This window comes from Anolis carolinensis, unplaced genomic scaffold (genome assembly GCF_035594765.1).
Source record: "Anolis carolinensis isolate JA03-04 unplaced genomic scaffold, rAnoCar3.1.pri scaffold_34, whole genome shotgun sequence".
NCBI lineage: Eukaryota > Metazoa > Chordata > Lepidosauria > Squamata > Dactyloidae > Anolis > Anolis carolinensis.
In genome coordinates, this window is record NW_026943843.1 from 159597 (window position 1) to 185512 (window position 25916).

The following is a 25916-nucleotide window of genomic DNA, read 5'->3' on the forward strand; positions in this document are numbered from 1 at the left end:
CAGATACAGAAAGGCTCTTACATTCTTACCCTGCAATGCTTCTCAGCCCTGGCCAAGATAGCCAGATGGTTCCTGCAGTCCCACAACATTGGGAGGACCACAAATTGACCACTCAGGATGGAAAGGAAAGCATGCTGATCACTGTTAAGAACTGGGATGTTGAACTACATCAGCTTTTGATCTGATCTAGCCACTTCTTTTGAACTTTCCAAACTTCGAAGGGTTCTTTCCACATTGGTTCCACGAAGGAGCAAGGTACCATTGGCACCAAATTGGCGTTATTTTCAGTGCCAAGTCTTTTTTAGGTACCATTGGCACCAAATTGGTTTTATTTTCAGTGCCAAGTCTATTTGAATGTTCTTTTAAAACATCAAACTTAATTTACTTTTGACGGACTGCTTTTTTGTCATTTGCAAGTTGAACAACTAGCAAACCCCCGTGACCACAGGGAATACATTCCCAGTCAAAACACAGTTAAATAAAACTATGGATATGCTTCCAGTCTCGAAATACCACAGAGCTACTTTGGAAGACCTAGAGATCCCTAGAAAGGGATCCTCTTTGGGAATGTTCTAGTCTTCCAAGACAATTCTATTGAAACTTCCCAAGGGAATTATGCCATAGACTTGCCTGGAGGACTTTGCAAATTCCCAAAGAGACCATTTCTCATGAGTAAGTGAGCACACATTTTTGTGCCTCACATATCAGCCCTGTTTCTGGATGTATTTGACCTGCTGATTCCAGAAAGAACACAAGTTTTTCCCGATGAGCTTTAGTTTTTTGGAATGCACAGCATATGCCATCTACCAATAGCCATATATCAGAAAAACCTATCAATGAAACTAGAGCAGATGCGGTCTATCCCATGCAATTTTCTGAAGCAGTGCTCCAAAGGACCCCAGGAACAGGCCTAAAAACCAAGAGAAATATTCTTTTTTGTTGGGCTGTGCATAAGTTCTGAGTTTACAGGACTATACTGTACTAACTCTAGTTGCTCTTATTGGATGGAAACATGGCAATGACTTACTGGTAGAGGTTTTTGACTGACTTCTCGCTGGTGGTGACGCTGTAGAAGGGTCCTTCCCGGCGCTGATATTCCCCTCGGCTGAAGCCCACCCGGGCCGGGAGCTCCAAGTGGACGTTGTAGGATTCCTTGGGGCGTGTTCCATAAAACTGGATCCCATCATCGGGATAAAGGAAAAGAGCATAAGTGTCCAAAGCATTATAGGCTAGGACAGCCTGGAAGGTATTGCGCTGGAGAACAGAAGCCAAAGAAGACAACGTTAGGAAGGTTATCTTTGGACAAGAGGACATGAACATTGAGAAACACAATGGTATGGGTGGTATGGTAATATGGATAATATATTTGCCATTGAACAATGTAACACCATTTTTGTTCCTGGCTTATAAATGCCATTTCCGAACTGGTTCTATCATAAAAACATGGGGAAAGTTGGGTTGCTGTGAGTTTTCCAGGATGTATGGCCATGTTCCAGGAGCATTCTCTCCTGACATTTCACACACATCTAACATCTCCCAACAAAGGATTCCCCCAGGCAGGAAACAGCCAGGCTTTGAAGCTGCAAGGCCATTCAATGCTAATCAAGCTGGTCAATTGCAACATTTACACTTCCATCAAACAGACCAGAGTTCTTTCTCCCACTCTGGACATCATTCCACGGATATATAAACCTCACTTGCCTAGTTTCCAACACTTCTCAGCCTCTGAGGATGCCTGCCATAGATGTGGGTGAAATGTCAGGAGATAATGCTTCTGGAACATGGCCATACAGCTTGGAAATTCACAGCAACTCAGTGATTTGAGCCATGAAAGCCTTTGACAATTGGCTTAAACTACCAAAACTTTGAGTTGTTCTTGTTGTTGTTTTTTTAGCAGGAAGAACATCCTGTTGTAGCACATTTTGCTATAGATTTTCAATGAATATCTCGTAGAGTTTCAACCAATGCAACAAACTATGTGGCAAAACTTTGTGACAAAAACAAAGTTTCTGGAATAAAACAGCTACATTAAAAGTGTAATGTAATGTAAACTTTTATTACGGTCAATGACCAGCTCATATCAAGGGCACCCAGTCCCGTACATCCATACGAAATCCGAGAGGTTATATACTTCACAATTAATAAAACTCCTATAAAACTAAATCATTGACAAAATTTAAAATCTAGGCTAAAAACTTCAATATTAATAAAAAAAACCCTTATAAAATTGAATCATTGACAAAATTTAAAATCTAGGCTAAAAATTTCAACATTAATAAAAACCATTATAAAATTGAATCCTTGACAAAATTTAAAATCTAGGCTGAAGATCATATACCACACAACTAAACAGGAAATAACACTTTCAAACCAGGAACAGAAAATGTTTTGAATTTTGCTACATCAAATTTACAAATATCCAACCTGCAAATGTGGATGGGTGGCCGAATGCTCTTTCCTGCTTAGCTTCTGGCAAAACATTTGGTGCAGGATAAATACTGAAAATAAATCTCAGAAAAGTGGATTCTGTTTATCTCTTACTTCTTGAATCCCTCTTGCACAAGAATCTGTAAAACTTCCCAATTTGCTATCCTTAATCTCCTATTTTATCTCCTTGGCTTTGTGGCATGGCTTGATTCATTTAATCTTACTACAAAAGAGGAAATAAAGAATCCCCCCCCCCCTCCCATTCCTTTTGCTGATTCTTCTTGCCTGCAACCGCATTTGGTCAGCGGAAGAGAGATTGCAATTTTTGCTGTGGCCTCATCCCAAGCCAAAAGAGTCTCAAGATATGCATTGGAATTTTCCCCCAAAAAGGGAGAAGTTGAAGATTCCCACTTTATCAGAAAGCCGTTTCAGAAATTCCAGAGATCTCAGCTGAGATGCCAGGATGCAAAGGAAATGGCACTGAGGCACAGCCTCCCTTATTATTCCTCCTCCTGAAATCTTATCTTTGCATTCTCACATTTTTAACAAAATCAGAATTGACACAGAACCATTGAGACAGAATGACAGAACAATTGATAAAGACTCTTAGGGCCACCCAGCCCAACTCATTCTGTCCTGCAGGAACACATACTGTATATACTCGAGTATAAGCCTAGTTTTTCAGCCCTTTTTTTAAGACTGAAAAAGCCCCCCTCGGCTTATATTCGAGTAAGGGTCCTGGTTGGCTTATATTTGGGTCAGCTTATACTCGAGAATATATGGTACATTTATTATTTTTCTCTATTATTATTGGTATTATTACATTTATTATTTTTCTCTGTTATTGTTGATACTATTACATTTATTTTACTCTATTCTTATTATTATTAATAATACATTTATTATTTCATTCTGATATTATTATTATTGCATTTATTATTTTACTCCATTTATTATCTATATATATAAAAGAGTGATGGAATCCTGGCGACCAACAAAACAAAAAAACTAAACACCCCACAGCCTCGAAAATTGACAGCACAACCCATCATCCACGCCTCTAGGTTGATACAACAAAAAGAAAAGAAAAATAAAGTCCTAATTAGAGGGAGAGGAATAATTGTTTTTATCCAATTGCTGCCAGTTAGAAGGCTAAGCTCCTCCCACTTGGTCTCCTAGCAACCCACTCACCCAGGGGACAGGCAGGGTTAGGCCCCACTTAGGCCTCTTCCACACTGCCTATAAAATACAAATTATCAGATTTTAACTGGATTAGATGGCAGTGTAGACTCAAGGCCCTTCCACACAGCTATATAACCCATTTATAATCTTATATTATCTGCTTTAACTGGATTGTCTGGACTTCACACCTTTACCCTTTACCTTAACTACCACCAATTCCTCAATACTTTATTTCCCATACCACCATACTTCGCCACAGCAACGCGTGGCTGGGCACAGCTAGTTACATATATTATTTTCCTGTATTTATTAATATTATTATTATTACATGTATTATTTTACTCTATTATTATTTAAAGGATACATAAGCACATTTACATTGAAGAAGATGAGAATAATGATTAGATCAGCGTTCGACCGTCTTATCTTAAATTTGAGCTTAATGTAAATATTCAAAAACATTTAACCTGCTGATGCCTCAATTAATGTAATTTTGTTGGTATCTATTTTTATTTCTGAAATTTACCACCCTCGGCTTATACTGGAGTCAATGTTTTCTCAGTTTTTTTGTGGTAAAATTAGGTGCCTCGGCTTATATTTGGGTCGGCTTATAATCCAAGGAACTGTGTTATTCCAGGTGAAGTCTGACACTAAGCTCCTATGGATGCAACCCAAAATCCACTGGCTTTTTTAGTTGATGAATCACACTGTTGTGCAGTGAGCTGCTGAACTTGCAGAGCGGAAGGTCGCAGATTCGAATCCGGGGAGCGGAGTGAGCGCCCGCTGTTAGCTCCAGCTTCTGCCAACCTAGCAGTTTGAAAACATGCCAATGTGAGTAGATCAATAGGTACCGCTCTGGCGGGAAGGTAATGGCGCTCCATGCAGTCATGCCGACCACATGACCTTGGAGGTGTCTACGGACAACTCCGGCTCTTCGGCTTAGAAATGGAGATGAGCACCAACCCCCAGTGTCGGACACAACTGGACCTAATGCCAGGGGAAAACCTTTACCTAACCTATCACACTGTTGACTTGTGTTTAGCTGGATATCTAATAAGTTGAAATCACTTTCCTTGATCAAGAGACCACATATGTCAAGCGTGAGGCCCATGGTGTTTGGATAAGGGATCCCCAGCCTGTATTAAAAAAAACTTTGAGCTCCTGCCATTTCTGGGCAGAGAACTGTACCCATATAAGGACGTGCGCGTGTTCAAAGAAATTGCCGTGAAATGCAGTTGCTGCGGATGTCACGATCCCTTTCCCTCCCCGCATAGCCTCCTTTATTTTTCCGATGCTGGAATAGTTAACGTTTGGTTCTGGCTCCAGTTAACATTACGGTGATTCCAGCGTATCAGCCTTTGTGATATGACCAGCATATCAGTTCTTATTTGCATTTAATTTGTTTGTTTTCACACTTCCTAAGGAGTGCTTTATGGTTGGAAGGGAGATGAGGAGGAGGAACCCAAAGGTCTTGGGATGTCCAAATTCTGCATTCTTGGGGATTCTCCAGACACATATTCTGATATATGGCCCAGCTGCCTCCTGTAACTCTTTCCTAGGCTTCGTGATAAAGTTGACATCTCTCCCCTGAGTACTGAAGCAAGAAACGAGTATAGTTCCCAGCAGATGAGGGGTAAACATCCTATATGTTTGGGTCGCTCCTCTCACTTGCTCCTATAAACAGGAAATTAGAATCAAAGTGCGGGAAGACCATTCCCAAAGGCCAGACTTGTTTCCTGCCTACCACGTTCCTGCAAGCTTGACCCAGCTCATCAGCCTTGTCCTTACTATTTTCCTTTCCTGATTCTGGAGTTTCATACGAGGGTTGAATGAAAAGTAATGCCTCCACCTTCGTAACTTCTCAACAGATGGCAGTCCTTGTTCAGTAGACTCTCCTCTACAGTTCCATTTGGTGGGAAGCCTTATCATTGAGCGGTTGTGTTGTTAAAGTACGAAGTATGGAACTCTGCGCATACAGGGAAGCCTTAGCATTGAACGGTTGTGTTGTTAAAGTGCGAAGTATGGAACTCTGCGCATACAGGGAAGCCTTAGCATTGAACGGTTGTGTTGTTAAAGTGCGAAGTATGGAACCCTGTGCACATGGAGAAGCCTTAGCATCGAATGGTTGTGTTGTTACAGTGCGAAGTATGGAACCCTGTGCAAACAGGGAAGCCTTAGCATTGAACGGTTGTGTTGTTAAAGTGCAAAGTATGGAACCCTGCACAGACGGGGAAGCCTTAGCATTGAGTGGTTGTGTTGTTAAGTGTCAAGTATGGAACCCTGTGCAAACAGGGAAGCCTTAGCATTGAATGGTTGTGTTGTTAAGTGTCAAGTATGGAACCCTGTGCAAACAGGGAAGCCTTAGCATTGAGTGGTTGTGTTGTTAAGTGTCAAGTATGGAACCCTGTGCAAACAGGGAAGCCTTAGCATTGAATGGTTGTGTTGTTAAAGTGCAAAGAATGGAACCCTGCACACATGGAGAAGCCTTAGCATCGAATGGTTGTGTTGTTAAAGTGTCAAGTATGGAACCCTGTGCAAACAGGGAAGCCTTAGCATTGAACGGTTGTGTTGTTAAAGTGCAAAGTATGGAACCCTGCGCAGACGGTCAGTCAATGTGACTGAAGCAACGTGCAGTCACTGAATTCTTGACAGCAGAAGGTGTCACCCCAAAGGAGATTCACCAGAGAATGCAAGCTGTTTATGGTGCTTGTGTTGATGTGAGTACTGTGCATCGTTGGGCGAGTAAGTTCAAAGATGTTGAGGTGGGAACATCTGACTTGCGTGACAAACAAAAAGTTCGATGTCCTGTGACAGCAACCAGCGAGTTTCACAAGCAAAAGGTTGACAGATTGATTCAGAACGATCGTCGTATCACTCAGAGAGAAATTTCAAGCATAATCGGCATTTCACAAGAATGTGTGGGTCACATTATTGCTTTGCTTGACTATCGGAAGATCTGTGCATGATGGGTCCTGTGAGACGCCGGTTACAGAAACAGAGTGTTGACTTCTTCCGTGACAGCTTCAGAAAAGTTGTTCATTGTTGGCAGAAATGTATCCAATTGTCTGGTGATTGTGTGGAAAAGTGAATAGCGGTAGTTAAAGAGCACATTCTAAGGATTATTTCTGCGTTTGATTTATTAAAATATTCCTATCCAAACCGAAGTAACAAAGGTGGAAGAATTACTTTTCATTCAACCCTCGTAGAATCAGAATCCTAGATTTGGAAGGGACCCCAAGGGCCATCCAGTCCAACCTTTTTCTGCCGTGTAGGAACACACAACTAAAGCACTCCCGACAGATGGCCATCCACCCTCTTCTTAAAACGTCTGGAGAAAGAGACTCCGCAGACTCCCAGGCAGGAGCAGATTCCATTGCCAAACAGAAAGATGTTTCCTAGGGAAGTGTTTCTAGAAATGTCAAAGCCCTTCAACATGACGTGAGGAAGGTGACCACACTAGAGGACCCAGAAATTCGTAAAGTGTACCTTTGTCATCAAATCCCTGAATAAGTCAAATCCACAGAAAATCAAAACAGCAAATGTTGAGGAATGAGTTTGGAAACTTTAGTGCAGTTCTATGGAGTTGGTATACCAAACCTTTGACTCTTAAATCCTCCAGATGTCAGATTGCAACTCCTGTCTTCCTCATACCATTGGGTCATGGCAGTTGAAGTGGTATGAAACTGCATCAACTCTACAGTGCAGATGCACATCTTATCTCCTGCCTGGAGATGACTCATGGAAACAAAAGCCCTGAGATCTGGCCAATCTAGGCAGCACATTATTTCCAATATAATGACATTTTTAATGCTATACAGCCCATTCCACTTGGAAAAAAGGACAGGAATTGAATTCTATCCGAGGCCCCAGTGTGGTCAATGGAAATTGTTGACCTAGGAAAGCTGAGGCTTGAACCTAGATCCTTACTGCATGCTACATGGATGATTCTGCACAGAGCCGAGACTCCTCCTAGGAAACTACGAGTACAGAACTCAATTCATGTCCTTTTTTGAGCGGAACGGGATATTTAAAGTCACGGAAAGAGGGCCTCAGGCAATGGCCGTTTGGTCTCAGCAGCAAGCGGCGCCAGGCGGGATTCCAGGTTTAGCAGTTTCCGAGCGTTTTTTCGGGCGGACAGGAGGCGCTTGTCATTCTTGCCGGATACAAAGGCAAGGTTGTTGTCAAACACCACGCGGGCAGATGGAGAGCGCGACGGGTCCCCGGACCAAGCCCCAGGGACGGCAGCTGAGCTGTGTAAACAGAGCTAATTTGGATCAGGGAAGGAAGCAGAGCAAGTGGGGGTGGGCAAGAGAAAGAGGCTTTTGGCACGCAGGGGTTTCTTTTTATGGCCAAACCCAATGGCGATGAATGAGAAGCTGAACAATAGCTCAATAGCGCACACAGACCTAGAAGATTCCGAAGGTTCTTACTTGCGTGACCCAGGCAGATGGGTTTTAGAGTCCGTGTTATAAGCCTATAAGGAAGGCTTCAGCCAACTCACAAGGAAAAAGATTTCGGCACAAAATCTGATTGAAATGAATGAGGAGTTACATATGAGGACCGTTCCTGCTAGGAACTCACATTCATATCAACAGAAATAGCGCAATAGCACAATAATGCCATAGTACAATAATGCAATCACAGGGATGTTGTGTGGTTTCTAAGTTGTATGGCAAATGTGTTTGATTGCTTACTGAGCGACAAATCTGGGTAGAATTAGGGGCCCAATTCTATCATGGGATGCAAGGAAATGCATCCATTGCCCCATTAACCATGAATAAAGCTTATACAATATTAAGGGCCAGGCTGTGGCACAGGCTGGTTAGCAGCCAGCTGCAACAAATCACTCTGACCAAGAGGTCATGAGTTCGAGGCCAGCTCAGAGCCTGCGTTTGTCTCTGTCTCTGTTCTATGTTAAGGCACTGAATGTTTGCCTTATATGTGTGCAATGTGATCCACCCTGAGTGCCCTTCGGGGTGAGAAGGGCAGAATATAAATACAGCAGAGTCTCACTTATCCAACACTAGCTTATCCAACGTTCTGGATTATCCAACGCATTTTTGTAGTCAATGTTTTCAATACATCATGATATTTTGGTGATAAATTCATAAATACAGTAATTGCCACATAGCATTACTGCGTATTGAACTACTTTTTCTGTCAAACCTGTTGTACAACATGATGTTTTGGTGCTTAATTTGTAAAATCATAACATAATTTGATGTTTAACAGGCTTTTACTTAATACCTCCTTATTATCTAAAATATAGGCCTGGGCTGTGGCACAGGCTGGTGAGCAGCCAGCTGCAACCAGCTGCAACAAATCACTCTGACCAGGAGGTCATGAGTTCGAGGCCAGCTCAGAGCCTGCGTTTGTCTTCGTCTTTGTTCTATGTTAAGGCATTGAATGTTTCCCTTATATGTGTAATGAGTCCCTGAGTCCCCTTCGGGGTGAGAAGGGCAGAATATAAATACAGTAGAGTCTCACTTATCCAACACTCGCTTAAATAATAAATAAATAAATATATTCACTTATCCAACGTTCTGCCGGCCCATTTATGTTGGATAAGTGAGATTCTACTGTACTGTAAATAAATTAAGCTCTTAAGTGTGCCACTGTCTAGGACCTAAAGGACCCTTGGAGAGATCTGGAACCTCATCAGGTGCATCTACATTGTAGAATTAATGCAGTTTTGCACCCCTTTGTGATATGAGATTAGACCCTGGTGGCAAGGTGTGTTAAAGCGTTGAGCTGCTGAGCTTGCAGACTGAAAGGTCCCAGGTTCGAATCTGGGGAGCGGAGTGAGAGCCTGCTGTTAGCTCCAGCTTCTGCCATCCTAGCAGTTCAAAAACATGCAAATGTGAGTAGATGAATAGGTACTGCTCCAGCGGGAAGGTAACGGCGCTCCATGCAGTCATGCCGGCCACAGGACCTTGGAGGTGTCTGCGGACAATGCCGGCTCTTCGGCTTAGAAATGGAGATGAGCACCAACGTTAGAGTCAGACATGACTGGACTTAACATCAGGGGAAACCTTTACCTTTAGTTACGAATGCAGTGCCCAAAGCTACATTCGAAACAGCTACAATATTGAAAGTTTGATTTATTTTTCACTATTTGAAATTGAAGGGCATTTTAATCCGATAACATACAACTTTTTATGATCAGGTTTTTCCCCGCCTGTTAGGAATTGTGGGAGTTGAAGTCCAAAACACCTGGAGGGCCCAAGTTTGCACAGGCCTGCATTGGAATTAATAATTGAAGTCAGATCCAGTTTTGAAAGTTTGGACTGAAACCCAAAGCGGATGATCACCCCAAAGATATGAGAATTCAAACCTTTTTTAAAAAATGACTCTCTCCCAGTGTTAGATTTTGCAGACAAAAGAGCGCACAGGGGACAGGCTAGCTTTTTCCTGAGCAAGCCGAATTGGAAACAAAACAAAACAACCCCTGGGATAGGAATTTTTCATTAGTGAGCTTTTCCATACACTGCGGAAAATCTGAAAGATCCCATTCCCTGCTGAGTTGTGAATGAAGGGTCCGGAAGAAAATCCCATCCGCCCTCTTTGCTCCCAGAAAAAGGTAGAAGGCCAAACAGAACAAAATAGTTTCAAAAGCAGCCAAGGTTTTGTTTATTTAGAATAAATATCTACTGCCTGCGAAATGAAGTTAGTTCACACTGCGCAATTTTAGCATTTTGCATCACTCAGCTCCACCTTAGGGAATGCTGGGCTTTGTAGTTTGGAGTCCCCTGCACTCCCTTGAACTAGAGCTTTCTGGCAGAGAAGCCAAGATACCTCCCCAAACTACAAATCCCAAGACTGTGTAGGAAACAGCCATGGCAGTTAAAGTGGTATCAAACTGCAACAAATGTGCAATGTGGCTACATCTTTAATGCTAGCTGAAGTCTGTGTGGTTTAAGTACCTTTCACCTATGGGAAGTGTGGAGAAGTCATAATTATTGTTTAAATTTTGACTGTTGGAGTATGTATTTGTGTTGTTTGATACAGTGGCTGGGGCAGAAGCCATTTTGTTTCAATCCACAGTAGTGCTGTTACCAAGGAAACAAAGCTGGCTAGCTCATCAGAGGGAGAAGTGGGCGGAGCCAAGAAAAGGAAAAAAAGGCAGTTTTAAAAAGAGAAGCCAGAGAGTGAGAGTGTGTGAGTGCGTGGCTGGAGGTTTTTCAGTCAAGAAGGGCTGAGGAGACAGGCCTGGCCAAAAATCTTTAGTCAAGGCAGACTAAAGGGAGCCTAGTTAAGCTCTCTAGTTGGGAAAAAACTAGTGATCAGGAATTTGATCGGTAGTAGATCAAATTGAAAGATTTTATTGTAGTTGGAACATTGTTCACTAAGGAACTCAGCTGAGGTTAGAGTTCGCTACAATTTATATCATCAGTAGGAGAGTGAGATAGAATTTACACCAGAGACTACTGTTGGGTGGTTATAAGGGTTATTAAACCACTTGTTTATCTAAAGTTCCATAAGTAAACAAATCAACCTGCAACCATAAGCTTTGTACGCAATAAACTTGTTATTCTTTGTTAACAACTGACTCATTTCATCTTATCTGCGTCTGTGGAGCCAAATTTCATCGGTAATAATTCAAAAGCCTCACATTGGTGGCAGTTACCTTAATAAGGGAACCACAACACAGAAATCCCTAACTACAGAGACAGAGGCTGGGATCTGGAAATAAAGATCACCCCCTGTAATCCTTCCCCTCATATAAAGGTGATAGATATATAATCTGGTGGGATCGACAAGGATCCTCCCTGTCATCATCATCATCATCATTATATATTTACAGAAGGAAATAGAAAATAGTCCAAACTACTACAGGGTGAGTGTAATGAAGTCCGAATTTTGGTTTACAGATGTTATGTTTAATTGTGTGTTTATGTTTTAAAAGGGTAAGTATTACAGTTATTGCATCTCAGCATTCAGAAGCTGGTTGCCATGGAGAAGTAGGCGGAGCCAACTGCCGTTCAGTTGAAGAAGTGCAGAGTTTAAAAAAGAAAGTCAGTCTGTGCTCTGATGAGGCACAGGGAAGATTAATTCCAGGTTGATGGGATCAAGGAGACTCAATTGTTCATTTTGAGTCGGTTTTAAATAAGTTGATGACTTATTTAATGTAGTCTGTGTCCTGGAAAGGCACAGAGGATCTGTGACAGTATATCACAGGGGTGACTGTGGTTTGAAGTCACTGGATAGTCCCAGACTTTGGGAACCAATCCCAGCTGGACTCACAGAGATCCATTGAAGTAACGGTTTAAAAGTGGCAGAGGAAGAAGTTTTAACTACTTTAAGTAAAAGAAGTGATACTTTAGAGAGTTGATTCATCTCATTCTAGTATTGTAACTGTTAATAAGAATACCTCTAAGTGAAAAACAGCATTGTAACCACTAAGCTCTGTGCCTGAATAAACTTGTTATTGTTCTTCCAACATCTAAGCCTCTGTCACATATATTCTGAACCAAGTTATGCTACCCTTTAAAGTAAAAGGTCTCCTCCCTGAGTCTTTGGTGGTTTGCATCTTTCCAAATTGGTGTTAGTCGTTCATAGTCCTTACAAATTGGTGGCAGTTGTTATAAATACTTTACAAATTGGTGGCAGCGGTGGGATAAAAAGATTCCCCCCTGCCTGAAAGACCTTAGACGTTCGTAGACTCTTTACAGTGAGGTTCAAGAAATGCTATTCATATTGGTGGCACATTGTTGAATTAATGCAGTTTGACACCACTTGAACTGCCCTGACTCAATGCTGTGGGATCCTGAGATTTTTAGACTAACAAGGAACGAGCACAGTTTGGCAGAGAAGGCCAAAGACTTTGTAAAACAACTCCATCGTTGTTAAAATGGCATCAAACTGCATTAATACTACAATGAAAGATGCACCCTGACATCGACTCATTCCCTTTTCTTGCTTCTGAGATTCCATTGAGGACTTCACACTTCCAAGGCCACATTTTCCAAAGAAAGTAGCCATGTTTGTTGCCATTATCAACATATCTGATAAGCCCAGAAAAGCCTTATTGCTTTACATTCCCATAAGTTCTGTTGGAGGACTTAGAGATTCATAGAAAGATTAAAAAAGTGGAAGACAACCACTCTCATTTGGTCCACTTTATGGAGATCCTGTGCCCTTGAGCCAAACAAATGTGAAGGGTGGGCTAAACAGCTAGATCCTACATTGAAAGATCAGAGAATAACATTATATGTATGCACAGAGTTAAGCAGCGGTTGATCCAAGAAACTGTTCAGATTCAAACCAGAAATCACCTTCATAGGGTCCCTTCCACACAGCTGTATAAAGTCCACATTGAACTGGATTATATGAAAGTGTGGACTCAGATACCCAGTTCGAAGCAGATATTGTGGATTGCCTGCCTTAACACTACAGTATGTATTAACAACAGCAACAATCCTATATGCTCAATGATGGGAAAAGACAAAATATCAACTATAGATGTGATGTCACCCAAACAATATGCCTCTGCAATACATAGTGCGCTTCCATGCATAAACAGATGTGCTTCCATGCACAAGGGCACTGCATGCTCAACTTCCCAACCTTGACATCAACGTTGCTGTTCCCCATCCATAGGGGAATTTACATGTGACTGAGACACCAACAACACTGCAGGCATGTTTCGGTACTTTTTCCATGGGATGATTTGTAATAGAGGCACCATGATGTGGTGAGTTAACTGGAAAGGGCATGTGTCGACGGCTGATTGGCTGAGCCAGTCAGGAGCCAGAATTCTGATTGGCTGCTGTCTCTAGCTTGGTGCTGAGACAAATGGTTTTAACTCGGAGAGGGAAGAGAACTGCTGACTGAAAATGGTCAAGAAAGAAAAGGCTACCATACTTTTTCCATGGGATTCTCCAAATCCTCTCCTTACCTGCTTGGAGGGTTCTGCGTTCCGGGCGACTTCTTCGTAGGCTCCGACATTGTCCCAAGTAGCAATGAAGGCGTACTGAGGGTCGAAGTTGGAAGCAGCAGGAAATCCAGCCCGAATCAGCCGCACAGCTTGATCCAACACCGCTTTGGATTCATCCAGGCGGTAATAAATCCGGCCCTTCCCGTCGCTGGTGTCAATGTCGGCTAAGAAGGGAGCGACGGCAGGGAAATCCGTGGGGAAGTCGTCGTCCACATACTGTGTCTCTCTGGGGAAGTCTTGGGTGGAGATGATCCCGTTGGTCCCAACCTGTCCGGAAACCAAGATCTTAGTGTGAAACTTGTCCTATTGATAGGATGGTTGCATTTTGTTTTAATTTACATTGCAATGTGCATTTGAACCCATTTTGGGGGGAAAGGTCCCACCCTATCAGGCATCAAAGAACAAAGCAAACCAAGAATGATAGCCATAGTGATACAGAGCAAATCTGGTTTGAACATAACTAATTGGAGCCCCAAGTAGCGCAGTGTGTTAATGCGCTGAGTTGCTGAACTTGCAGACCGAAAGGTCCCAGGTTCGAATCCGGGGAGCGGAGTGAGCGCCTGCTGTTAGCTCCAGCTTCTGCCAACCTAGTAGTTCGAAAGCATGCAAATGTGAGTAGATCAATAGGTACCGCTCCGGCGGGAAGGTAACGGCACTCCATGCAGTCATGCCAGTAGCCACATGACCTTGGAGGTGTCTATGGACAACGCTGGCTCTTCGGCTTAGAAATGGAGATGAGCACCAACCCGCAGAGTTGGACACGACGGGACTTAACGTCAGAGGAAACCTTTACCTTACCTAACTAATTGACAGATTATCTTGAATTTTTAGATTCCTTAGGTAATAATTAGATTAGGAAACTACCTGATAAGAATAACTGAGATGAACTTTTACAGAAGAAAGAACCATATGAGATAACAAGATATTAAGAAGACACAACCATCAGGTTTAAAACTAACTAATAATATCACTCACCTCTTTGTTATAGAGGATATAATGAACTTTTAATACTCGTGAAAATAAGTGCAATGGAAATGGAAAATTAGACGTAATAATCAGAACTATGTACATTGTTTATTCTCCTGTCTCTAAACACACGTGCGCGTGCACATATCGAAACTTTAGATATCGGTAAAGACTTAAATTACTTTAGATATCATTAGATACCAGTAAAAGCTTGAGCTCTGAATATGTTTTAGATGGATTTTAACTGAATTTTTTAGTGCTGTTTGCACAGCAGGTCAAACTGCCAGCTATGCTGACTAGAAGGTGGACAGTTCAAGCCATAGGTCATGGCAAGCTCCCACTATCAGCCTAGTTTCTGCCTACCTAGGTAAAGGTTTTTCCCCTGACATGAAGTCTAGTTGTGTCCAACTCTCGGGGTTGGTTCTCATCTCCATTTCTAAGTTGAAGAGCCGATGTTGTCCATAGACACCTCCTAGGCCATATGGCCAGCATGACTGCATGGAGCACTGTTACCTTCCCGCTGGAGCGGTAACTATTGATCTGCCTACCTAGCAGTTCAAAAACAGCAATGTGAGTAGATAAATAGGTACTGCTTTCGCGGGGAGGTAAAGCACCTTTGAAAAACAAGCCGGTGGTTCGATCGACAGGTTCCTCAACGTGGAAAAATGGAGCAATAGATGCCAGAAATGAAAGAGGGAGGCCTTGCTTCTGTTTATGTATTGTCTTTGTCAATTGTATAATAGCATTGAACGTTTGCCATATAGTTACCTGTATTCCGCTCTGAGTCCCCTTGGAGAAACAGAGCAGAATATAAATAAAGTATGTTATTATTATTTAAGTCTGTTTAAATGTTTGTATATTTTAAATTGGATACTAATGCTTTTATGTCAAACCGCTTTGAGTCCCCTTTGGGGAGATAAAGTGGGATATAAATAAATATAATAAATATAATAAATAAATAAATAATAAACAACAGGAAAAACTCAGCCGCTATCAGGACCTCAAGACTGAACTTCAAAGACTCTGGCAGAAACCAGTGCAGGTGGTCCCGGTGGTGATGGGCACATTGGGTGCCGTGCCAAAAGATCTCAGCCGGCATTTGGAAACAATAGACATTGACAAAATTACAATCTGCCAGCTGCAAAAGGCCACCTTACTGGGATCTGCACGCATCATCCGAAAATACATCACACAGTCCTAGACAACTGGGAAGTGTTCGACTTGTGATTTTGTGATATGAAATCCAGCATATAGATCTTGTTTGCTGTGTCATACAATACAATATCCTCAGCTGCTGTAAGAAAATCGCACAGACAGACTACAAACAGAGCACAACTATGTGGCCCAAATGATTCATTGGAACTTATGCCTCAAGTACCACCTCCCAGGAGCAAAGAACTGGTGGGATCACAAACCTGCAAAAGTATTGGAAAATGAGCACGCAAAAATACTGTGGGATTTCCGAATCCAGACTGACAAAGTTCTGGAACACAACACGTATCTTCCGCAAATACATCACACAGTCCTAGACACTTGGGAAGTGTTCGACTTGTGATTTTGTGATATGAAACCCAGCATATCTATCTTGTTTGCTGTGTCATAATAAAATAATAATAAATAATTACTAACAATAACTCCAATACCCCCATTTCTCTTTTTCTTTCCTACCAGACTTTTATACCTTTCCCCCTTGTATGTGTGTGAAAAAATAGAAATGTCCAAGAGAAAGAGAGATAACAAAGTGAGCCAAAAAGGGTCATCACAAAACACAGTTATCTTAAAGCAAGACGACTGACTTGATAAACTTGCTTCCACTGTTATGGTGGCTGCATTTTATTTTAATTTATACTAGCTGTGCCCTGTCACGCGTTGCTGTGGCCCATTAGAATTGCACTGAATAGCTCCGGTTTTTGGGTTTTTTAAGGCCCTGTGGAGGTTCGTGACGTGATATTTTGTGGTTTCAACCTCGAGGTGTGGATGATGGATTGTGTTGTGAAATTTCGAGGTTGGGGGGTGTTTAGTTTTGTTGTTTTGCTCAGTGCCAGGATTCCATCATTCTTTTATATATATATATAGATTGCAAAGTGCCTTAGGGCTCATTTGGAAAAATGGTTCTTAACTTATCAGAGAACCAATACAATGACCCGAAGAGGTTCATCTGGAAAGGAAGCAGGAAAAAGGAAAACGGCACTGTGTAGATGAAGAGGCTCAACGAAGGAAGCCGGGGCTGTTAGGAATTGCGGGAGCTGAAGTCCAAAACACCTGGAGGGAGTGCCAAAGTTTGCCCGTGCCTGCCATATGTCATGAAGACTTGGCAGCCTTGTAAGGTATGCCTGCGCTTCCTCCACACATAAATATGAAGCTCATCTTGACAGAGTAGCTGCCTGGCCATTTCAGGGAAATTTGTATTGGAAAAGCAGCACGCAGATCAAACAAATGAACCGCCAACCACAGCTAAGGTCCCACCCTCCGACATGTCCGCCTCTGGCAGAATTTAAACTGGGACGGCTTGAAACGTCAGAAAACTCCCTGATTTAAGCCTTAAGTCCTCATCCATAAATGGGAGCAAAGCGCAACAAATCTTCCCAGAGATTCAAAGCTGCTTTGCATCTTGCTCAATAGAATAGAAAATAATAGAATAGTTTTATTGTTGTTGTTCTATTGCACAATGAAATTAAATGCCTTCCCCACCACACACCACAAAACAACACACCTCTCCCTCCACACCCCAACCACCACTGTACAGATCCCAATGCCACATCAATGTGAAACCATGGAGTTCAACATAGCCACAGCTCTAGGATAAAAGTTAGAGAAAATACATTAGTAGTAGTAGTAGTAGTAGTAGCAGTAGGTGAAGAAGAAGACAGCCCATGGCCACATTATCAAGCACAAAGTTGCAAACCTTTCTTAAAAGTTTCTCTTGCAATTCTCTACTATTGGAATCTTGTAAAGTAGAGTCTCACTTATCCAACCTTCGCTCATTCAACGTTCTGCATTATCCAACTCAGTCTGCCTTTTAGTAGTCAATGTTATTGTAGTCAATGTTTTCAATACATTGCAATGTTTTGGTGCTAAATTTGTAAATATAGTAATTACTACATAACGTCACCATGTATTGAACTGCTTTTTCTGTCGATTTGTTGTAAAACATGATGTGTTGGTGCTTAATTTGTAAAATTGTAATGATTAATAGGCTTTTCCATAATTCCTCTTTATTATCCAACATTTTCGCTTATCCAACATTCTGCCGGCCTGTTTATGTTGGATAAGCGAGACTTTACTGCATATGTTTTTGGAGGAAAGAAGTTGCAAAAGCAAACGTTCCGGAATTATAAAGTGTTACATTACACGATGTAACACAATTTTTGTTCCTGGCTTACAAATGTCATTTCCCAATTGGTTCCACCATAACAACATGGGGAAGGTTTATGAAACTGCAATAACTTTGTTTTTGAGGGACAATCTGCAGCATATTTGGCTCTAGTTTTTCAATGGATATCTCTTTTGAGTCTCAACCAATTCAAGCTAGTTTGTGGCAGCCACACAAACAAAGTTTCTGGAGTGTTGTTGAAGGCTTTCATGACTGGATCCCAGGGGTGTTGTGTGTTTTCCGGGCTGTATGGCCATGTTCCAGAAGCATTCTCTCCTGACGTTTCACCCACATCTATGGCAGGCATCCTCAGAGGTGTGAGGTATCTGGAGAAACTAAGAAAGGAAGGTTTATATATCTGTGGAAGGACCTGGGTGGGGAAAGAACTCTTGTCTGTGTGAATGTTGTAATGAATCACCTTGATTAGCATTAAATGGCCTTCCAAGCTTCACGTCCTTGCCTGGGGAAATCCTTTGTTGAGAGTCGTTAGCTGCTCCTGATTGACTCGTGTCTGAATTCTTCTTTTTTCAGAGTGTTGCTCCTTATTTACTGTTCTGATTTTTGAGTTTTTTAATACTGGTAGCCAGGTTTTGTTCATTTTCATGGTTTCCTCCTTTCTGTTGAAATTGTCCAGACATGAGTCAATCAGGGGCAGCTAACTACTCTCAACAAAGGATTTCCCCAGGCCAGGACGTGAAGCTTGGAAGGTCATTTAATGCTAATAAAGGTGATTAATTACAACATTCACAATGGCCTCCCAACAGACAAGAGTTCTTCCCCCCACCCAGGAACTTCCACAGATATATAAACCTCTATTGCTTAGTTTTCCAATATACCTCACAACCTCTGAGAATGCCTGCCATAGATGTGGGCGAAACGTCAGGAGAGAATACTTCTGGAACATGGCCATACCGCCCGGAAAACATACAACAACATGGGGAAGGTTTATGAAACTGCAATAGGTTGTCGAAGGCTTTCATGGCTGGGGGGATCACAAGGTTGCTGTATGTTTTCCGGGCTGTCTGGCCATGTTCCAGAAGTATTCTCTCCTGACGTTTCGCCCACATCTATGGCAGGCATCCTCAGAGGTTGTGAGGCATGGAGAAACTAAGCAAGGAAGGTTTATATATATCTGTGGAAAGTCCAGGGTGAGAGAAGAACTCTTTGTCAGTTGGAGGCCAGTGTGAATGTTGTAGTTAATCACCTAAATTAGCATTGAATAGCTTCATCTCCTGGCTTCTTCCTGCCTGGGGGCATCCTTTGTTCAGAGCCGTTAGCTGCCCCTAGTTCCCATGTCTCAGAGTGTTGCTTCTTATTTACTGTTCTGATTTTAGAGTTTTTTTTAATCCTGGTAGCCAGATTTTGTTCATTTTCATGGTTTCCTCCTTTCTGTTGATGTTGTCCACATGCTTGTGAATTTCAGTGGCTTCTCTGTGTAGTCTGACATGATAGTTGTTGGAGTGGTCAAGCATTTCTGTGTTCTCAGATAATATGCTGTGTCCAGGTTGGTTCATCAGGTGCTCTGCTATGGTTGATTTCTCCATACCTGACAACCTTTGAGGGTGCCTGCCATAGATGTGAGCGAAACGTCAGGAGAGAATGCTTCTGGAACATGGCCACAGACCGGAAAACACACAACAATCCAACATTGTGCTGTCGTGTCTGGGCATGGCCCCATGTAAGCCGCCCCGAGTCCCTCCGGGGAGATGGGGCGGGATATAACAATAAAATTATTATTATTACAGTAGAGTCTCACTTATCCAACATAAACGGGCCGGCAGAATGTTGGATAAGCGAATATGTTGGATAATAAGGACACATTAAGGAAAAGCCTATTAAACATCAAATCACTTTATGATTTTACAAATGAAGCACCAAAACATCATGTTAGACAACAAATTTGGCAAAAAAAGTAGTTCAATACGCAGTAATACTATGTAGTAATTACTGTATTTATGAATTTTGCACCAAAATATCACGATATATTGAAAACATTGACTACAAAAATGCGTTGGATAATCCAGAACGTTGGATAAGCGAGTGTTGGATAAGTGAGACTCTACTGTATTATTATTATTATTATTATTATTATTATTATTATTATTATTATTATGGGAAAGGTTTATGAAACTGCAATAAGTTGTCAACCTCGTTTGTGGCAGCCACAAAAACAAAGCTTCTGGAGTAGAACAACTACTTTCAAAATAAGTACTGCACAATTGAACGGGGATAACACTTTCAAATTAGGAACAGAACATTTTGCAGATTTTGTTACATAGTGTGACGGGTGTACAGTACTATATCCCTCTTTCTTTCTGGGACGTGCTGTGTCGGAAGGAGACAAGAAGCGCCCTGTGTGATGCCCAGGAATGCCTTGGGCAAACAGCGGCTGCCCAGTCGAAGGGAGGAGAGAAAAAGAGAGAGAAAAGAGAGAGAAAAAAGAGAGAAAAAGAGAGAGAGTTGGCATCCCTGTGGCTTGGCTCAGCAAGGGGTGCCACCCTCCCACTCCCGCCTGGGACTCTCTTGGGTTACAAGCAGCTCTTTCTCTATATGGTTGTCTTAGCTTGGGAGAAAGTACAGAACTTTGCTATTTCACCCTTTCCTCCCCAGAAGGAAGCAATTGGTGGAAATGCAAGAGCGTGAAACAGGGCGAAAGAGGGTACAAAGGGGTGGAAGGATGCAAAAGGGTGTGAGAGGAAGAGGAAGGGGCTGCAAAAGGCTGGAGAAGTGTGGGAAAACACAACAAAGTGCAAGAGAGCGGAGAGGAATGCAATAAAGTGCAAAAGGGGACTAAGGAGTATGGGAAAGTGTAAAAAGGTAGAAGGAAGTGCAAGAGGTGGAAAGGAGTGAGAATGCAAGGGGGTGTAAGAATCATACCCTGTTTCCCCTAAAATAAGACATCCCCAGAAAATAAGACCTAGTAGATGTTTTGCCAAATTACTAAATATAAGGCCTCCCCCAAAAGTAAGACCTAACAAAGTTGTTGTTTGGAAGCATGCCCAATGAACAGAACACCAGAGCATGTAGGATCGGTAAATATACGTACCATAGAGTGTTATACATGGAAATAGTGGTACAGTAGAGTCTCACTTATCCAACGTTCTGGATTATCCAACGCATTTTTGTAGTTGATGTTTTCAATACATCATGATATTTTGGTGCTAAATTCGTAAATACAGTAATTACTACATAGCATTACTGTGTATTGAACTACTTTTTCTGTCAAATTTTTTGTATAACATGATGTTGTGGTGCTTAATTTGTAAAATCATAACCTAATTTAATGTTTAATAGGCTTTTCCTTAATCTCTCCTTATTATCCAACATATTCGCTTATCCAATGTTCTGCCGGCCCGTTTACGTTGGATAAGTGAGACTCTACTGTAGTAACAAGAAATTCTTGATAGGACTCACAGTTTGTCTGGTTATGCTGGTCTGTGATGACAACTACTGTACAGTATATAATAAATGTTCTTTTCTTTTTTTTTGTTCAACAATAAATGCAAATTCTTCTTCATGGAAAACTAAGACATCCCCTGAAAATAAGACCTAGCGCATCTTTGGGAGCAAAAATTAATATAAGACACTGTCTTGTTTTCGAGGAAACACAGTAGAATCGTAGAGTCGGAAGAAACTTCATGGGCCATCCAGCCCTGCCAAGAAGCAGGAAATCTCATTCAAAGCACCCCTGACAGATGGCCATCCAGCCTCTGCTTAAAAACCTCCAAAGAAGGAGCCTCCACTACACTCTGGGGCAGAGAGTTCCACTGCTGAACAGCTCTTTCTCACAGTGAGGAAGTTCTTCCTGATGTTCAGGTGGAATCTCCTTTCTTTCCTGTAGTTTGAAGCCATTGTTCCATTGTGTCCTAGTCTGCAGGGCAGCAGAAAACAAGCTTGCTCCCTCCTCCCTATGACTTCCCTTCACGTATTTGTACATGGCTATCATGTCTCCTCTCAGCCTTCTCTTCTGCAGGCTAAACATGTCCAGCTCTTTAAACCGCTCCTCATAGGGCATGTTCTCCAGACCCTGATTCAACTCAAAGGATCAAGGGTTTGAAGAACAGGCCCTATGAGGAGCGGCTGAAAGAGCTGAGCATGTTTAGCCTGCAGAAGAGAAGGCTGAGAGGAGACATGATCAGGGCCATGGATCAAGATGCGAGGGGAACTCATAGGGAGGAGGGAGCAGGCTTGAAGAGAAGGCTGAGAGGAGACATGAGAGCCATGTACAAATACGTGAAGGGAAGTCATAGGGAGGAGGGAGCAAGCTTGTTTTCTGCTGCCCTGCAGACTAGGACACAAGGGAACAATGGCTTCAAACTACAGGAAAGGAGATTCCACCTGAACATCAGGAAGAACTTCCTCGCCATGAGCCAGACTTTAACACACTGAGCTACAGGGGCTCCTTTACATAGGGACCACCAAACGCAGCATTGTCCAAATACGAATCTAGGAACATGAAAGGCACTGCAGACTCACTCAACCAGAGAAATCAGCCATAGCAGAGCACTTGATGAACCATCCTGGATACAGTATATTATTTGAGAACACAGAAATGCTTGACCATTCCAACAACTATCATGTCAGACTACACAGAGAAGCCATTGAAATCCACAAGCATGTGGACAACTTCAACAGAAAGGAGGAAACCATGAAAATGAACAAAATCTGGCTACCACTATTAAAAAACTCCAAAATCAGAACAGTAAATAAGAAGCAACACTCTAAGACATGGGAACTAGGGGCAGTTAACAAAGAAGGCCCCCAGGCAGAAAGTAGCCAGTAGATGAAGCCATTCAATACAAATTGGGGTGATTAACTGGAACATTTACGCTTGCAAGAGTTCTTCCCTCACCCTGGACTTCCCACAGATATATATAAACATTCCTTGCCTTCTTTCTCCATACCTCACAACCTCTGAGGATGCCTGCCATAGATGTGGGCGAAACGTCAGGAGAGAATACTTCTAGAACATGGCCACACAGTCCGGAAAACATACAACAACCCAATGGCTTTAAACTACAGGAAAGGAGATTCCACCTGAACATGAGAAAGAACTTCCTCGCCGTGAGAGCTGTTCAGCAGTGGAACTCTCTGCCCCAGACTGTGGTGGAGGCTCCTTCTTTGGAGGCTTTTAAGCAGAGGCTGGATGGCCATCTGTCGGGGGGGTGCTTTGAATGAGATTTTCCTGCTTCTTGGCAGAATGGGGTTGGACTGGATGGCCCATGAGGTCTCTTCCAACTCTGTTATTCTATGATTCTAAGAGGGTGGCGAAGTGTGTTAAAGCACTGAGCTGCTGAACTTGCAGGTTCAAATCCCGTGACCGGGCTGGGCTGTGGCGCAGGCTGGAGAGCAGCCAGTTGCAACCAGCTGCAATGAATCACTCTGACCAGGAGGTCATGAGTTCGACGCTCACTTGGAGCCTATGTTTGTCTTGTCTTTGTTCTATTTTAAAGGCATTGAAAGTTTGCCTATGTGTGTATAATGTGATCCGCCCTGAGTCCCCTTCGGGGTGAGAAGGGCGGAATATAAAATGCTGTAAATAAATAAATTAAATTAAATAAATAAATCCCGGGAGTGGAGTGAGCGCCCGCTGTTAGCCCCAGCTTCTCCCAACCTAGCAGTTCGAAAACATGCCAATGTGAGTAGATCAATAGGTACCGCTCCGGTGGGAAGGTAACGGCGTTCCATGCAGTCATGCCCTTGGAGGTGTCTATGGACAACGCCGGCTCTTTGGCTTAGAAATGGAGATGAGCACCGACCCCCGAGTCAGACACGACTGGACTTAACGTCAGGGGAAAACCTTTACCTTTACTAAATAAAATAAATAAGGATGTGTGTGTAAGAAGGTAGAAAGGCTGGGAGCACCGAGGGGTGCAAAGCCATGATCTCTTTTTTCGATAGAGTTACGAGTTGGGTCGATACAGGGAATGCTGTGGATGTAGCGTACCTGGATTTCTGAAAGGCCTTCGACAAAGTCCCCCACGACCTTCTGGCAAACAAACTAGTAAAATGTGGGCTAGACAAAACTACGGTTAGGTGGATCTGTAATTGGCTAAGCGAACGAACCCAAAGGGTGCTCACCAATGCGTCGTCTTCATCCTGGAAAGAAGTGACAAGTGGAGTGCCGCAGGGCTCCGTCCTGGGCCCGGTTCTGTTCAACATCTTTATTAACGACTTAGACGAAGGGTTAGAAGGCACGATCATCAAGTTTGCAGACGACACAAAACTGGGAGGGATAGCTAACACTCCAGAAGACAGGAGCAGAATTCAAAACGATCTTGACAGACTAGAGAGATGGGCCGAAACTAACAAAATGAAGTTCAACAGGGACAAATGCAAGATACTTCACTTCGGCAGAAAAAATGGAAATCAAAGATACAGAATGGGGGACGATGCCTGGCTTGACAGCAGTGTGTGCGAAAAAGACCTTGGAGTCCTTGTGGACAACAAGTTAAATATGAGCCAACAATATGATGCGGCAGCGAAAAAAGCCAATGGGATTCTGGCCTGCATCAATAGGGGAATAGCGTCTAGATCCAGGGAAGTCATGCTCCCCCTCTATTCTGCCTTGGTCAGACCACACCTGGAATCACACTGTGTCCAATTTTGGGCACCGCAGTTGAAGGGAGATGTTGACAAGCTGGAAAGCGTCCAGAGGAGGGCGACTAAAATGATTAAGGGTCTGGAGAACAAGCCCTATGAGGAGAGGCTTAAAGAGCTGGGCATGTTTAGCCTGCAGAAGAGAAGGCTGAGAGGAGACATGATAGCCATGTACAAATACGTGAAGGGAAGTCCTAGGGAGGAGGGAGCAAGCTTGTTTTCTGCTGCCCTGCAGACTAGGACACGGAACAATGGCTTCAAACTACAGGAAAGGAGATTCCACCTGAACATCAGGAAGAACTTCCTCACTGTGAGAAAGGCTGTTCAGCAGTGGAACTCTCTGCCCCAGACTGTGGTGGAGGCTCTTTCTTTGGAGGCTTTTAAGCAGAGGCTGGATGGCCATCTGTCGGGGGTGCTTTGAATGCGATTTCCTGCTTCTTAGCAGGGGGTTGGACTGGATGGCCCATGGGGTCTCTTCCAACTCTACTATTCTATGATTCTATGCAAGACGAGGGTGGGCAGAAAGAGGTGGGAGGGCAAAGCATTGCAAGGGGGTGGGAGGGCGCTGGGGGCGAGGAGGGGGCGAGGGGGTGGAAGGGGGTGCAAAAAGTTCGGATAGGGGTGGAAGAAGACGGGAAGAGGCTGGAAGCGGAGCAAGGACAAACTTGCGGTGGGACTTACGTAGAGGTGGTGGAAGCGCGCCTGGAAGAAGGGCATGTCCGGGGCGGGGGCGGGGGCGGTCTCGTCGTCTCCGGAGGGCACCTCCCGGTCTCCGAAGGGGTCCCCGAAGGGCAGGAGGGCGGACCGGGGCAGCGGGTTTCCCCCGGGGAGCAGCGCCAGGAGGGCGAGCGGGAGCAGCCCGGGGAGAGGCATGCTCGGCCGGGACGCAGCGCAGGAGGCTTCGGGCGGGCCGCTCGCTCCCTTCCCTCCCTCCTTCCTCCTCGGGGGAGGGAAGGGCCGGCCCATTGGACCCCATTGGGCAGCCAGGGAGGCCCAGGGACCAATCCCGACGCGCTCTTTCCCCCCTTCGTCCCCTCCCCGCCTGGAACATCTGGATCTCATCCTGGCTGCAGCTGCTGCTCCCCAGTGGCGCATCTCTCCTCCCAGAATGAATGGAGTTTCCCATGGCTCAGTGCTATCTATGGGGTCCTAGGGGGGGGGGGGAGGGGTTGTACTTTCACAAGGCCTTTCTCTACCAAAGAGGGATGGGGCCTCACCAGACTGCAACTCCCAATATCCCCTGGCACTGAGCCATGCAAGTCCAAGTTTCAGTACCATAAATTATTATTATTATTATTATTACTAGCTGTGCCCGGCCACGAGTTGCTGTGGCAAAGTGGTGGTGGTATAGGTTAAAATTGTTGTGTAATTTTTATTTGACTTTATTTGCATTTTTTGTTAATTTTATTGTATGTTATATTTTTATTTATT

The 25916-nt window shown here is 43.3% G+C and overlaps 1 protein-coding gene across 1 annotated transcript in view; it reads right to left on the bottom strand.

Annotated features, from left to right (window-relative positions):
* nid2 (nidogen 2) overlaps nt 1-25403 on the bottom strand; it is a 99423-nt gene extending 74020 nt beyond the window's left edge. Inside the window, exons 1-3 of the mRNA XM_062966831.1 lie at nt 25167-25403; nt 13508-13813; nt 1028-1254 (exon numbers count right to left, since the gene is read on the bottom strand). Of these exons, the coding sequence (XP_062822901.1) occupies nt 1028-1254; nt 13508-13813; nt 25167-25358 (725 nt within the window). The 5' untranslated portion in view covers nt 25359-25403. The remainder of the gene's footprint in view (nt 1-1027; nt 1255-13507; nt 13814-25166) is intronic.
* Nucleotides 25404-25916: the final 513 nt, after the last annotated feature.